Here is a 17,152-nt window from a genome sequence, read left to right on the forward strand (position 1 = left end):
TGATTTGTTTCTGAAGTGCCTTTTTAGGTTATAAATAGTTTGTGTGTTCACAAAACAGTGTGTTACTTCTGCCTAGGAAGGGTGTGTGTGAGTTCTGGGTGTGTGTGTGTGTGTGTGTGTGTATGTTGGGTGTGGTCAGTTCTGTGAGGCCGCCGGAGTCCGGAGTCACTGTTACTATATTTAGGACACTGACATTGCCTTCATTCACCTTCACACACACACACACACACACACACACACACACACACAGGCCGATATGGGATTTGTGGGCTGATGACGATGTGCCATATTTTTACTGCAGATGTCCGCCGATGCTCATACATTAGAAACTGAGGCTGAATGTGACTCACAGAGAAACGCATCACATCTTTCTGTCAGGATACAAACGAGCTGCAGCCTTAGGCCCAGTCCCAATTCTCATTTGTACCCCTACCCCTTGTTTTCGAGTGTCTCCTTGCCCCTTAAAACTGAGTTACAGTGTAGTGGTTGAAATCCTCCCTCTGAAATGGGACCCTCAAATAAAAAGAGCATCACTTCATTAACAGCTACCAGCGCTGCTCTGTAGGAGACCCTGCCAGTCTGCAGTGACAGCAGAGGAGGGTAAAGTTCAGCTCCTCACTGCTGGGCTTTAGTTACATTTAGGGAATCATATGACTTCAAAGAGGGGGGCAATTATTTATTATCACCCACCCCTAATTCTTCAGTGATATGAAGCTGAAGTCAGATATTCACCAGATTCTTGTTCAAATTTTCCCATTCCACCTTAAATGGAGCAGTAGTTCTGATGCCTGAGGCACTAGAATGTAACTGCTACACCATTTAAGGTGGAACGGAAAATTAGCTAGCTCGCTATCAAGACATCAGCATAGTACTGGTAATGGTTTATGCTTGTTATGAAGAAAAGGACCATAAAACATTGAAACGACATTAAATTAAGATAAAACAGTGATTAATATAATTTTTAACAGAGAAAATTCTCACATTTGTGGGTTTCTTTCGTCGCTCATCTTGCCGGTTTGTGTTTTTTTCTCATAACTCTCTGTTTGGAGTCTCTTAAAAACCTCAGTTTGGAGGGTCATGTGGCCCCAACACTTCACCCCACCCCTCTATCTCAACAACAATCAGGACACCCTACACCCAGACGTAAACACACAAAACGGAGGGGTGGGGCTAAGTGGTCAGGCCGAGGGGTGAAATGGGACTGGGCCTTAAACTGCTGGTCTGAGTCAGGGGTGGCACAGAGCTCCAGATCAGCCCATGTCAAAATAGCTGAGAGCTAAAATACTCAAAATGCTAATAAATTAAATGGTTCAGATGTAAACAGAGTCGTTCAGAGTGGTTTGGTGTGAAACTCTCCGTTCTAGATAAACTTACAGTCAGAACTGTTCACAGTGGTGGTGATAGGAACCAGACATCCACCTCTAAAAGCTCCCTCACAGAAAGTTACACCATGAAATGGTTATGAATTCACTGCCTGATGTCTGAGACACTGTTTATGATAGTTTAGAGAACTTAAACTCCATTCATAGTGGAGGGATACATAATACGCAGGGCGCTGTGAGGCAAAATAGTCCCCAAAGAAAACTTATTATTTCAGATTTTCCACAATTTTCCATCATCATCATTCCATATAAACTCAGAAGACTCGTGTAGGTTCACTGGTGGTTCTGGATAGTAAATAAAATGCCTATATTTGTGTTGTAGTCATGGCGACCCCTGGTTCCTATCACCACCACTGTAAAGACATCTGAACCATTTCACACCAAACCACTCTGAATCACTCTGTTTACATCTCAACCTCTGAATTAGGCAAGAGAAAATTTTAAATTGGTGGAATTCCCCTTTACTGTTTACATGTAGAACAATAAAATGAACCAAGCTTCTTGCTGGTGATCTCTTCTGAGAATTTAAGCGATGGGCTCTTAAAAAAGATGGTTCTTCCATGGTTCTTTGGTAAAGACAATGGTTCTGTAAAGAACCATGAACACTCACAGAGCCATCTGCATGCTTACAGGGTTCCTTGCATGGTGAAAGTTTCTTCAGATTGAAGGAGAATGTGTTGTATAGGGTTCTATATAGCACCAAAAAGGGTTCTTCTGTCGTTACTTGGCATCGTACCAGTGGCAGAACCCTTTTGGTGCAATGTAGAACCCTTTTCAAAAAGGGTCTGAAAAGGTTCCATGGCCACCCACACCTGCCTACTCTAGGTTATGCCTATGGTCCTGCGTTTGCTGTAGGCCAATACACTCCACTGGTAAAAAAGATGGTTCAAAGGGTTCTTTGGTAAAGAAAATTGTTATTATTTATTAAAGGGTTCTCTGCATCATGAAAGGGTTCCTCAGATTGACAGAGAATGTGTTGTATTATATATATATATATATATATATAGAACCTTTTTAAAAACATTTTATGATGTCAACCTTGTCACAATAGCAGAACTCTTTTAGTACTATATAGAACCCTTTTCTTTATTAAAGAACCGTTGCAGAACCATCTTTTTTAAGTATGTAGGGCGTGTCCAGCGAACCCCGCGTCACAGTGGAACCATCGCACCCAGCCGCAAAACTACGTTTCAATGATAACAAGGTAATTAACAAAATTGTTATCTGGAAACAACGAGTTAGTTATGCTGTTATCTCGAGATAATAAATGTTGTTATCCTGAAATCATGAGTTAATTATCTTGTGATCTCAAGCTAACAAAAGTTGTCATCTTGAGATAATGGTTAATTATCTTGTGATCTCAACATAGCAAGGTTGTCATTTTGAGATGACAAGGTAATTATCTCGTGATCCCAAGATAGCAAAGTTGTTATCTTGAGATAACGAGTTAATTCACTCGTTATCTCGGATGACAACCCAGAAAAAATTATATCTCCAGACTTCTGTACACAGCAGCTCAGCTTCGCTACGTTTTATCTGTGTCCGCATTATATTACCAGCTAATCGCTCAACAAAAGGTCTACAGTTTAGCCGAAATCACGCAGGTTAAAAAGCCAAAACGACTGTGGAACAAATCAGTGAGGTTTGAGTGTAAAGGATTTACTGGATGCTCTGTAGCTCCATGTTTTGCTGCTTGTGATTACCAGCGAGTTTTCCTCTGACACGCAGCTCATTTGTTGCCTGTTCGCTTCTACAAGCAGATGATAAATGTCCAATTTCGTCCCAGCCAGCCAGCCAGCCATAACAACCCCACCCCCCCACCACACACACACACACACACACACACACAACCTGTTGGCTGTTCACCCGCAATGACCGTGGTGCCTCACAATGAATCCTGCCTGCAAATTTCGCAGTTTTCGGAGGAACCCGTCTTGTGCAGACCTCTACCAAATAAAACAAAACAAAATCGAGTTCCGAACCGAGCCGTGGATTTGGGGAACCAGTACACCCCTACCGAAAATCACTGGGTAATGGTACTGGCACACAATTCCCATATTAATGCTTAAACAATGTGTTTAATTTGAATAAACGTCAGTGAGCGAACATTTACCTAGAAAAAAACTCTAGAAGATCTTCTTTCATCTCTGATTCTTCATTATCTTAGGTAGGAATCAGTGAAATTTACTCAAAACGTCCAAACTGAAGGCACACACACTCCACACACTCCACACACACACACACACACACACACACACACACACACGGTTTGACTCACAGTCGGTTCTGAGGTTGAGGAGAACTTCGACAACGTTCCTCCATTGAGATGTTGACAGTCCAGCAAAACTCCAGAACTTTCTCCCCACCGCCCACAGCTTCGCTTTATTAAACACCGTTAATCTGCCCCGGTGTGTGTGTGTGTGTGTGTGTGTGTGTGTGTGTGTGTGTTTAATCCCCCTAACACACTCTACACATTCTACACTCCTCCACCCCCCCCTGTCCATGTAGCTCCCTTTTGTTTACTCTAGAACCAGCACTGTGTCCAGTCTAGAGCACACTCAGCACCTGCCTCTGGCATCCTGAAATGGTTTCAGGCGTCCTATCAGGTTCTAGATTAGTGAGGTATGCGACGAGTGCTGATGGACCTGACTGGAGAGGAAAGTGGTCTGGAGTTATCTACATGAAGCCTGCTTTACCTTCAGATAAGAACGTCTGAGCAGAGGTTACGAGGAGTTTGCAACCCAGTGTTTTCAGTGCATCATGTAAAATTCATTTTAGTTTCGTTTTGCCTCTAAAAGTCTAAAAATGTCAGGTGGTGCAATCATCCAACCATATATGTTGATTAAAAAACTATAAAAAAGGTCATTTAGTTATAAAAGTCTGAATAAAATAGTTTGGCATGGTTTTATGTTTGATAACTTTAAAATAAAAACCTGCTTAGCTCACTGAAAAACGTTTGTCTACAAGTTCTTACTTCTTCAAATTTCAGGCAGCACAATCAAAAACAAAGGACTTTTATTTTGACCCGCTTTTACAAAAGAGGGGCCAGGGTATTGCACGATTGAGAAGACCCCAAGTAACCTTCATTGTGTAATGCCGAGGTCGGTAGCCCTTCACAGATTTAGTAAAACGTGTGATGTTTGAGTCGTGGTTAGAGCGGCTCAGTTTACCACGTCAGGTGTTCCGACCTCAGGAGAACCAGGAAAATGTAGAATTATTATTTGAAAACTCAAGTTCAAGGACAAAGGTTTCTACGGGCGTCTAAGCAGATGCCTGTTTAATATAAAATTAGTCTGAAAAGTCAGGTGGCGCAATCAGTCAGTCAGATGGAGCAACCAGACCAGCACAGTTTAATAACTGAAAACCTTGCTTGTCACTGACCCACATAAAAACATTAATGTTAGTGTTTCACTGCTGTATATAATAGAAATACAGACTCTAGAGTGTTTCACTGCTGTACACAATAGAAATACAGACTCTAGAGTGTTTCACTGCTGTATATAATAGAAATGCAGACTCTAGAGTGTTTCAATGTATATAACAGAAATATAGACTAATGTTTTACTGCTGTATATATATATAAATATATATATAATAGAAATACAGACTGTAGAGTGTATATAGAATAGAAATACAGACTCTAGAGTGTATATAGAATAGAAATGTAGACTCTAGAGTGTATACAGAATAGAAATGCAGACTCTAGAGTGTTTCACAGCTGTACTCGATATAAATGCAGACCCTAGAGTGTTTCACTACTTTATATAATAGAAATGCAGATTCTAGAGTGTTTATAGAATATAAATAGACTCTAGAGTGTATACAGAATAGAAAAACAGACTCTAGAGTGTATATTGAATAGAAACACAGACTCTAGAGTGTATACAGAATAGAAAAACAGACTCTAGAGTGTATACAGAATAGAAATGCAGACTCTATAGTGTATATAGAATAGAAAACAGACTCTAGAGTGTATATAGAATAGAAAAACAGACTCTAGAGTGTATGTAGAATAGAAAAACAGACTCTAGAGTGTATATAGAATAGAAATGCAGACTCTAGAGTGCATACAGAATAGAAAAACAGACTCTAGAGTGTATACAGAATAGAAATGCAGACTCTAGAGTGTATGCAGAATAGAAAAACAGACTCTAGAGTGTATACAGAATAGAAATGCAGACTCTATAGTGTATATAGAATAGAAAACAGACTCTAGAGTGTATATAGAATAGAAATGCAGACTCTAGAGTGTATACAGAATAGAAATACAGACTCTAGAGTGTATACAGAATAGAAATGCAGACTCTAGAGTGTTTCACAGCTGTACTCGATAGAAATGCAGACCCTAGAGTGTTTCACTACTTTATATAATAGAAATGCAGATTCTAGAGTGTTTCACTGCTGTACACAATAGAAATACAGACTCTAGAGTGTTTCACTACTTTATATAATAGAAATGCAGACTCTAGAGTGTATATAGAATAAAAATAGACTCTAGAGTGTATACAGAATAGAAATACAGACTCTAGAGTGTATGTAGAATAGAAAAACAGACTCTAGAGTGTATGTAGAATAGAAATGCAGACTCTAGAGTGTATATAGAATAAAAATACAGACTCTAGAATGTATACAGAATAGAAATGCAGACTCTAGAGTGTATGTAGAATAGAAAAACAGACTCTAGAGTGTATATAGAATAGAAATGCAGACTCTAGAGTGTATACAGAATAGAAAAACAGACTCTAGAGTGTATACAGAATAGAAATGCAGACTCTAGAGTGTATGCAGAATAGAAAAACAGACTCTAGAGTGTATACAGAATAGAAATGCAGACTCTATAGTGTATATAGAATAGAAAACAGACTCTAGAGTGTATATAGAATAGAAATGCAGACTCTAGAGTGTATACAGAATAGAAAAACAGACTCTAGAGTGTATATTGAATAGAAAAACAGACTCTAGAGTGTATACAGAATAGAAATGCAGACTCTATAGTGTATATAGAATAGAAAACAGACTCTATAGTGTATATAGAATAGAAATGCAGACTCTATAGTGTATATAGAATAGAAAACAGACTCTAGAGTGTATATAGAATAGAAATGCAGACTCTAGAGTGTATACAGAATAGAAATGCAGACTCTAGAGTGTATGTAGAATAGAAATGCAGACTCTAGAGTGTATATTGAATAGAAAAACAGACTCTAGAGTGTATACAGAATAGAAATGCAGACTCTATAGTGTATATAGAATAGAAAACAGACTCTATAGTGTATATAGAATAGAAATGCAGACTCTATAGTGTATATAGAATAGAAAACAGACTCTAGAGTGTATATAGAATAGAAATGCAGACTCTAGAGTGTATACAGAATAGAAATGCAGACTCTAGAGTGTATGTAGAATAGAAATGCAGACTCTAGAGTGTATACAGAATAGAAAAACAGACTCTAGAGTGTATACAGAATAGAAATGCAGACTCTAGAGTGTATATAGAATAGAAAACAGACTCTAGAGTGTATACAGAATAGAAATGCAGACTCTAGAGTGTATACAGAATAGAAATGCAGACTCTAGAGTGTTTCAGTACTGCATATATTGGGCTGCACACTATGGACAAAGCACTGCACTGTGATTACACTGCTAAATGTGACTTGTTATTACAGTCCCACATGACGGTTCCGTTTACGTGATAGACTCTAGAGTGTCTCACTGCTGTATATAGATGGACTGATAATTATGTGAATAAAATAATAATAGACCATCAGTGTGAATGATTTGCTGCGATTCTCTGGAGTTTCTCGCTCAGTCGGCTCAGATCAGCCTCACAGACTGAGACTGTTAAAGCTCTTATTTACTGAATGTACTAAATTGAGGCCTTCGGGCAGAGCAGGGACGAGAGACAGTGCCTCTGAGTGAGAGAAAGAGAGAGAGAGAGAGAGAGAGAGAGTGCAGGGGAGAGGGGAAAGAGCTAGTAATGAGAGACGAGATTAGAGGGATTGAGAAAGAGCAGAAGAGAAAAAAGCGGGGAGAAAGTGAGGAAGGGAGAGGAGAAGAGAAAAGAGAGAGGCAGAACAGAAGAAGTGAGAGAAAAAGAAGGAAGATGAAGAGCAAAGGAGAGAGTAAGAGCATGTAAACGAAAGACAGAGAGAAAAAGAGTATAAAAGAGAGAGAAAGAAACAGCTAGGAGAGAGAGAAAGAGAGGGACAGAGAGGAGAGAGGCAGACAGACAGAAAGAGAGAGAGACTGTTAGAGAGAGAAAGAGAAGGAAGGGAGAGAGACATAAAGTGAGAGAGAAAGCGAGAGAGGTGGGGTAAAGAGAGGGAGAGAAAGGGGGTGCAGAGAGCAAAAGAGAGAGACAGGGAGAGAGGGAAAGAAACTGGACAGAAAGAGAGAAAAAGAGAAAGAGAGAAAGAGGGAGAAAGGGGGAGAGAGAGTAAAAGAGAGAGAATAAAAGAGAGAGAGAGAGTAAAAGAGAGAGAGAGTACAAGAGAGAGAGAGTCAAGGGGGAGAGAGAGTAAAAGAGAGAGAGAGATTCAGGGGAGAGAGATTAAAAGAGAGAGAGAGTCAGGGGGAGAGAGAGTTAAAGAGAGAGAGAGTCAGGGGAGAGAGAGTAAAAGAGAGAGAGTCAGGGGGAGAGAGTTAAAGAGAGAGAGAGTCAGGGGAGAGAGTAAAAGAGAGAGAGAGTCAGGGGGGAGAGAGAGTTAAAGAGAGAGAGAGTCAGGGGGGAGAGAGAGTTAAAGAGAGAGAGAGTCAGGGGAGAGAGAGAGTTAAAGAGAGAGAGAGTCAGGGGGAGAGAGAGTTAAAGAGAGACAGAGTCTTGGGGAGAGAGAGAGTTAAAGAGAGAGAGAGTCAGGGGAGAGAGTAAAAGAGAGAGAGAGTCAGGGGGGAGAGAGAGTTAAAGAGAGAGAGAGTCAGGGGAGAGAGTAAAAGAGAGAGAGAGTCAGGGGGGAGAGAGAGTTAAAGAGAGAGAGAGTCGGGGGGAGAGAGTTAAAGAGAGAGAGAGTCAGGGGAGAGAGTAAAAGAGAGAGAGAGTCAGGGGGAGAGAGAGTTAAAGAGAGAGAGAGTCAGGGGGGAGAGAGAGTTAAAGAGAGAGAGAGTCAGGGGAGAGAGTGTAAACGAGAGAGAGAGAGTCTCGGGGAGAGAGAGTAAAAGAGAGATAGAGAGTCGAGGGGAGAGAGAGGTTGGGTTCCTGCAGTAACCGAGCCGTACAGGAAGAGGGGCCGCGTTCTCCGTCTCGCTCTGAAACTCCTAATAAGGTCTTTCTTGGGCGACGGCGTCAAACTCGACCAGCCCAGAACAGGAAACGGTAAAACAGGAAGTGATGTAAGCACAGAAATCTTGAGTCACTGTGAGAGACTGTCAGAGCGAGTCTAACACACACACACACACACACACACACTGCTGCACTCAGCCGGGGGTGGGCGATACAGCAAAAATATCATATCACAATATTTAAAGATTTTTATGATTCTCGATGCGAATCACGATATTCACACACAGACAGAGCAGTAACGTTTAAAACAGCCATAAAAGCTTCAAAAAATTATTTTTATATATATTTTCACATTCAGTGCTGCACTAAATCCGATCAAACACAGCTATTGATCAGGGCTGCGCGATAAATCGTATTTTTATCGTTATCGTGATATAAGTTCGTAATAAAACACATCGTTAAGCTGTAGCACCAAAGTGACCTAATTATTTTGGCGGGAATGTCGCGCTACCCTGAGCTGGACTCGAACCCTGCTCTCCCACTTACGCTCCTAAAAAAGACGGTTCTTCAAGGGTTCTTTAGCAAAGACAATGGTTCTATATGGAACCATAAACACCCAAAAACTATTTGCATGGTTAAATTGTTCACTGCATGGTGAAATGGTTATTCAGATTGATGGAGAACGTGTTATATGTGGTTCTAGCACCAAAAAAGTTTCTGCTGTTGTTCCAAGCTTGACATCAAACTATAGCAGAACCCTTTTTGGTGCCATATAGAACCATATACAACACATTCTCCATCAATCTGAATGCGGAGCAACATTTAAGCATGCAAAGTGTTCTTTCTCTATAAAACAACCATCCTTACTAAAGAACCCTTGAAGAACCATCTTTTTATGAGTGTAGAGGAGGAACCTTACCAATGCCAATTTTATTCTAGAACGCGTCATCAACAATTTTTGTTGTCTTAACGAGTTTAGTTGACCAATCAGAAGCAGCGAAACACCCTGTTCTGTATATGTGACATCACAACCATGACAACTGTTCCAGCTTCATGCCAGAAAAAGAACATGTTCTGGTCAAAAAACAGGCCTGCGAATTAATGTATAAACTCTTAAGACGGTGCTTCAAGGGTTCTTTAATAAAGAACATGGTTCTATATAGAACAATAAACAAGAAACATTTGCATGTTTAAAGGTTTGCTGCATCATAAAGCGTTGGATTTATGGAAAATGTGCATAAATATGCTATAAGTGGTTCTATATAGCACCCAAAAGGGTTCTTTTGTTGTTACAAACTGGGCTCCGTAACCATAGAAGAACTGTTTTGGGTGTTATATAGAACCATTTTTTTAAAAGTTCAATATAGAACCATTAACACTCAAAGAACCAATGGGTTCTTAGCATCATGAAAAGAGTTCTTCAGAATGATGGAGAATGTGCTGTATGGGTTCTTTGTAGAACCTTTTTGAAAATTGTTCTATTCTCCATTCTCCATCAATCTGAAGAACCATTTCATGATGCTAAGACTTAAATCATGCAAAGGTTTTGAAGTGTCCATGGTTTGATATAGAACCATTTTCTTTACTAAAGAACCCTTAAAGAACCATCTTTTTTATAAGTGTGTACCAGGGAGTTTCTATGGTCTCCCTATAGTGCTCCACTAACCATACTGCCATTGTCATAAACTGTAAACTACACCCTTAAAATATGGTTCTTTAAGGGTTCTCTAGTAAAGTAAATGGTTCTGTATAAAACTATGAACACTCCAAGAACCCTCTGTATGACTAAAGTGTTCTTTGAATCAAGAATTTTGCATGGGGAATGTGCTGTAGATGGTTCTGTATGGAACCTTTTTGAAAAGGGTTCTGAATAGCGCCAAAAATGGTTCTTCTGTTGTTACTGATTTAGATGTTCTTTTACTAAAGAACCCCTGAATAAAATACCTACAACGTGACATTTATTCTCAGTCTCAGGTTATTATAAACATACAAAACTTGTGCTTTAGTGTTCTGTTCTAAAGCCACGGCCACAAGCTAACACGCTAATGACAAGGCAACAACTGACAGCACTCGATGACGTCACAGTCGCGCTGCCACCGTTTTAGTATCAACATCAAGTTCCCTCAGCAGTGCTGAGTCTGTCTGTAATGAGATGAAGCCGTAACCGATCCAGCAAAGTCAGTAAAACACACTTTAAACACTTTTAAATCTCATTTTAAAGCGTATTAACTGATATATTTGAGTGTATTGGCTTGATCTTATTTGATTGGTTGCTGTAGTGATTAACAAATCAAAGCTGAAATCTAAACGGCTGAGATTTCCCGCTGCGTTACTGGCGCCCCGTCCCAAACCGCACACCATCTCACTATATAGTGTGTAAAAATAGTGCATATCCCAGTAGAAGTGCACTCGTTAGTGTAGTAGGTGAAGTACAGAAGTGTGTGGTTTGGGACGCGGCGCTAGATCAGCCAGTGAGACGCGTTCAACAGCTGCTCTGCTGAGCTGCTCATTAGCTGCTCATTAAACACCTCCAAGAGGAAGTTTGAGGGGTTTGTTGATTAAAGAGATTTTATTGAGGTCAATTAATACATTTATTAGCTGCAGTTGCTTCGTATTCAACAACTTTCATAATTTTGTCTCCGTTTAAGGCGCCTCAGTGTAACTGCAGCTCCATTTAAGGTGGAACGGAAAGTTCAGATGAGAAGCTGGTGATTAAGAAGCTACTTCAGCTTTATTTGTGTATCTGAGTTCATTATTTAATAGTTTTGGCAGTTTTGCCTGCCACTTTTATTAGTTTTTATAAAATATCTCACACTGGAATGTTCTGAACTCTGGAGAAATGCAGGTGATACGGATCCACCGATCTAGATCATCTTCTCCTCGTAGTGTTTCTGGAGACGCATCTAAAGCGTCTACATATCTGTTCATGTGTTTGTGGTCATTCTGGTCTGTTGTGTTGGTGTTTATCTCCTGCAGGGCTGTATCTGCAGTAACGGTGATGAGACGAGCTCCATCAGAGCTCAGAGCTACAGCTCACCTTCCAACATGGCGACACGGACTTCTTAATGCAATACAATACAATACATTATGATACAAAGTGACCGCAGTGTAGCCGGATGGTAAAAGCCCGTACCGGCTCTGTGATTCACCTTGACTCCTGTAATGAGTAATAACAGATGATGTAATTGGTGGAGATGTTAATGGAAAATCCAGGCGAGTCAATACAAGATCTCTGTCTGCAACCAGGGGCTGAAAACGTCTCTACTAATATTACATGATCTGTCAACGCTGCAGCTGCATCTACGCCCAGTTCTGCTTTACACACCAACACAAAACCACAATCACCAAACTAAGGGTCAGAAAAGAACCGGAATTCAGGGCTAAAGTTAACAAAAACAAAAAAACATACAAAAAAAACACAGAAATGTAAAATTTCTGATATTCTGGGTGTTTTGCTCTAATTCTATTCTAAACAGGTTGGTTTGACTGAGTTTACAGGAAAAAAGCCCACTTATTTGAACATGGGTGTGTCTATATGATAAGCCCCGCCCTTAATTTTGCGCACTGACACCGGTTTCCACAACAGACAGTAAACTAGAGATGCTCTGAAGAGCCACACAGTTCTACATTTATATATATTTCTATATACTGCATTGATACTGTAATTATTGCACCTTTACCTGCTACATACAACGAATATATCTTACGTGTAGAAATGAATTTTTAATTTATTTTCCATTTACGCAGTAGTTTACTCAAATTCCTACTGCCTTCATGGAAAACTAGTTGCTAGGCTGCAATACATTTTGTTAAATAATGATATTTTTTAATATAATATATACAAATACATATTATTTTAGGCTATGAATGAGAACTGGCCAGTGCGGACACTCAACCATACTAACACCTCACACATATAAAACGTCTATAGACATATAGAGCAGTTCATAATTAGTACAGTTAATTACGGTCATGTGCAAAAGTTTGAACACCCCCTGTCAAATGACATGTGGAAATAAGTGAACACATCCTCTACAGAGAACACGCCTAAATATGACATTTTCATGCTTATTTTAGTGCAAAATTTCTATTTATTTGAAATTTAATGCACCATAATCTTTAGACGTGCCACGTATCGCTGCTGTCAGAAGATTTCCTCCATTTTTGTTGTTTTTCAGTTTCTGACATAATTTGAAAATACCTGTTGCTCTTTATATTGTGTGTAAATTTCATGATGAATGGACTAAAAGAAACGGCCCAAAATGACTTGGAAAAAGATTCTGGTTCCATTGACTTACATTAGAAGTAAAGTAGGTTTTTTCCCTCTCCTGTAAAGTTACCATTGTGGAGATACAAGGTTTTCCTCCAATAACAGAGACTGTTAAGTGTGTGTTACGTTATTATGTTTTAATTGTTTACAGTATGTTAAATTCAGTAAATAAACAGTAACTGTGTATTAAAAATGTGCAGAAGTGTGTCTCTGTAGAGGACGTGTTCACTAATTTACACTTAGTCAACAGCCATGTGGAATTTGATCAAATCTCAAGGTAGATAACAAAGTAGATCATTTTTGCAGCACATATTTATCATTTTAATCACAGAATTGCTAAAAAGTTGAATATAATGTCTAAAAATACCTTTCAGTGAAAAGCCTGTGGTATTTCCACCCACACACTATAAATTATTGTATATAAATGAATATGTATATATAATGTATATATTTTTACACCATTAGAAAACGCCGACTGTCCTTTACATAGTGTGACCAGTTTATGGTGAATGGACCAACAGAAATGTATTTGGAACAAAATCACACTGACTATTTCAGATATGGACATTAATAGGACATTAATAATCGCAGCCTTGTGACCAAAGGCAGGTGGCACAAAATCTCAAATTTGGGATTATTATGGTTCGATTCATTGAGTAGTTTCAACAGCACGACATCTGAGCGTCTCAAATCTCCACATCAGTCAGGCCGCAGCACAAGATGGAGACAGGAAACTGCCACCAGCGACTGAGGCAGCACGTATGTACAGCTGCCTACGCTGAACTAACCCAGCGCCAGGAGTCATAATGAAAAGGTGTGACACACATAGCACTCCTAATAAGATGGTTCTTCAATGGTTCTTTAGTAAAGGTATTTAGAGAGTCCTACATATAAGTATTTTATGTTTAAATGGTTCTTTGCATGGTGAAAAGGTTCTTTAGATTGATGCCGTATAAGGTTCAGTATAGAACCTTATCGAAAATGGTTCTGTATTGCACCAAAAAAGGTTCTGCTACGGTTACGATGTCTACACAACACGTTCTCCATCAATCTGAGGGACAGTTTCACCATGCAGAGAACCATTCAAGCATGAAATGGTTCTGTATAAAACTCCTGATTCAAAATAGAACCATTCCTTTTTTCTAAAGAACCATTTTAGGAGTGTAGAGCACGGCACAGGGCCTGTTACTGTTCTAGAGTTGCTGTTTTAATCTTAAAAAAGCTAAATAAACCTGTTTGGTTTAAAAGTTTGATTTCACTGAACTTCACAAAAGTGGACAGGATGTGAGAAAGACTCTTATTCTGTAATCTGACTGACTGTTACGGCTTTAATGAAGTTCTGTGAGATGAAAGCAAACATATTTTGTCAGCGTTGCCTAGGAAACCATGTCTATTTAAAAGTTCTTTGTGGAATCTGTGACATTAAAGCGGACTGAAGATCATCTCGGCCCTCCTGTTCCAGCTCGGCTATTTCAGTTTCAGGCCCCACCACGCCTTTTGAACGGAAAATTGCGCTATGTTTTCGTCCACCCGTTTACCGACAAGCCCCGCCCCTCCTGCGCTCCAATTGGCCGGGCATTCGCGCATCAGCGGCTCTGCAACGCGTTGCCTAGCAACAAGCTCCACCCGCCCGCCGCCCGCTCCGGCGTTCTAGAACAGGCGGCTTGCTCGGAAGTAGCCAATCCGAGCGCTGAGGAGGCGTGGCTTGCCGTAAAACGGGCGCGAAAAGAAAGCACAAAAAAGCACGATTGCGCCATTAAGTTCCTTCCGGCCCCTCCCCCTAGCGACGAACCAGAGAAACTCGCAACGTCGTCAAGTAACGTTACCGTTAGCAGCGCTTTGATTCCGGTAATCGCCAAAAAAGTGATTTTTTAGTGTTTCTAAACGCACAAAAGTGGTCAAAACGAGCCAAACACGACACACAAGTCCTCATCTGACTTTATCTGATGCCCCGAAACCGGTTTAAAAAGGAATAAACGAAAAAAGCGAGGTTGTTTCGTGGTTTGACGCCGAATAACGGTTCATCATCTGAGGAGGGAAAAAACACGACAACAAAAGGCGCATCCGGCCGCTAAGGCTAACATCAGCGCCGGCGTTTCAATGTGAACTCTCGCTTAAACACAAAAAACAGAGGCCGCGTTCGAGAAAAGAGGACATAAAAGAGTTTAATCGCACCAAAAAAGTACACTTTAAGCCTCAAAAGGTGATCCGGAGAGACATTTCCCTTCTCTCGGGTCTCTCATCTGCTCACTCATTGAGCCTCTGCTGAAAGCAGAGCTGTTCGGTGAGGAGAAAAAAGAGCCCCCAAAATGCCGACCTGACCGCTGGTCCTCCTCTATATCGGCTTAAAAATGGACAGTTCCACCTTAAATCGGGCTGCGGTTACATTCTGGCGCCCGAGGCTTCCCATTCGCCAGCTTGTTGTTCGAATTCTCCCGTTCCACCTTAAATGGTGCAGTTACATTCTGGCGCCTGAGGCGTCAGAGTGTAACTGCTGCACCATTTAAGGTGGAACGGAAAAGTTCGAACAACAAGCTGGCGAATGGGCAACCAACTTCAGCATCGGATGTCTTAGAGTACTGATACAAGATTATAGCAAAAGAAAAGCCCAGCATCTCACTGGATTAATACCGTTCCACCTTAAATGGTGCCGAAGTTAAAGTTACATTCAGACGAACGTGTCCCGAATGCGCATCTTTCCACAGTTAAACCGTTTTAAAGCATTATGTTGCACTTTTAGCGCTCAAAAACGCACAGAATACGACCAAAAAGACGTTTTTGACGCGTTCAGGTCGTGTTTACTCACCGTTTTCGGCATCTTGTCGTTGTTTTAGAGCTGAGCGATGAGGCGAAACTGTTGCTGCTCTGATTCAGATGAAGAGTCTCCGAACCCGCCCTCAACTCGGAACTGCAGAAAGCGGCACGCAGGACGGCTCCACCTTAAAAACGGCTTCAGCACACACAGCGGGCCGCGGGCGATCAGCCACTCAAAAACAATCTCTAATTATTTATTAAGATGTCTATTTCGCTGTCTGTCTCCCCGCGCTGTGTCCGGCTGCGTGTCTCTCTCTCTCTCCCTCTGTCTCTCTCTCTGTGTAACGGATCTGAGTGTTGAAGCCACACCCAGCGGTGGTGGCGCTAGAATTCCAGCGCGCGGAGGGAGATCCCGGGGATGACGTCATGCACATTTACAAATCCCCCCCTCCAAAAAAAAACGACATTCCGAAGTAATAGAGAGAGAGAGAGAGAGAGAGAGAGAGAGAGAGAGAGAGAGAGAGAAAGAGAGAGAGAGAGAGAGAGAGAGAGAGAGAGGGAGAGAGAGAGGGAGAGAAGGGATGGAGAGAGAAAAAAGACAGAGCGTGACAGAGGGGGAGAAAAAAGAGAGAAAAGGAGTGACCAGAGAAGAGTAGAGAGGAAAAAAGATGAGAAAGTGAGAGACATACTCAGAGAGGAGGGAGAGAGAGATAAATACACAGAGAGGAGAAACAGAAGAGAAAGAAAAAGAGAGAGAGGGAGAGAGATAGAAAGATAGCGAAAGAGAGGGAGAGAGAGAGAGGGAGAGAGAGACAGAAAGCAATATATATATAGAGAGAGAGAGAGAGGAGAGAGAGAGACAGATTGAGAGAGAGAGAGAGACAGATAGAGAGAGAGAGGGGGGGGAGAGATACTTTGACTTTTAACCCCCTTTTATTGAAGCATTATTAATTAAAGGATGTTACATCCTACAGTAAAGAGCTAATAGTCATATTAATAATAATGAGGATCCCCAAAGAGAATCCACCCATCCACAAAGATTCACCAATGAAATGATGTCACACTCAGATCACTGAGAGATACAACACTTTCACCAGCTCACCACTCTTTCTCAAAACAGGAAATGTTCTGAGGGCTTTGATAAAAAAACAAATTCAACTCTAATGCGCGATTCCACCAGAGCTCGGAACATCCACCTCCTGCCCTTCAGACACCGACCTGGACTTCCACACTGATAACTTCGCTTGTCCCACTAAGAAATTAGCCAAGGTACCTTTATAACGCTGAGCTTTAGAGAATTTACAGCCAAAGATAAACAGAGTCCGGGTGAACAGGAACCCCAGCCCTCTGAGCGCTCTGTCCAGGAGCTCGAACAGAGCAACCAGCCCTCGGAACGCCCTGTCCAGGAGCTTGAACAGAGCAAACCAGCCCTCTGAGTGCTCTGTCCAGGAGCTCGAACAGAGCAACCAGCCCTCTGAGTGCTCTGTCCAGGAGCTCGAACAGAGCAACCAGCCCTCTGAGCACCCTGTC

General features: G+C 41.1%; 1 protein-coding gene across 1 annotated transcript in view; it reads right to left on the reverse strand.

The window, feature by feature from the left end:
- Nucleotides 1-15,982, reverse strand: part of msna (moesin a) — a 56,951-nt gene extending 40,969 nt beyond the window's left edge. Inside the window, exon 1 of the mRNA XM_036580161.1 lies at nt 15,675-15,982. Coding sequence (XP_036436054.1) covers nt 15,675-15,686 — 12 coding nt within the window. The 5' untranslated portion in view covers nt 15,687-15,982. The remainder of the gene's footprint in view (nt 1-15,674) is intronic.
- Nucleotides 15,983-17,152: the final 1,170 nt, after the last annotated feature.

Source organism: Colossoma macropomum, unplaced genomic scaffold (genome assembly GCF_904425465.1).
Source record: "Colossoma macropomum unplaced genomic scaffold, Colossoma_macropomum, whole genome shotgun sequence".
In the NCBI taxonomy this organism is placed as follows: domain Eukaryota; kingdom Metazoa; phylum Chordata; class Actinopteri; order Characiformes; family Serrasalmidae; genus Colossoma; species Colossoma macropomum.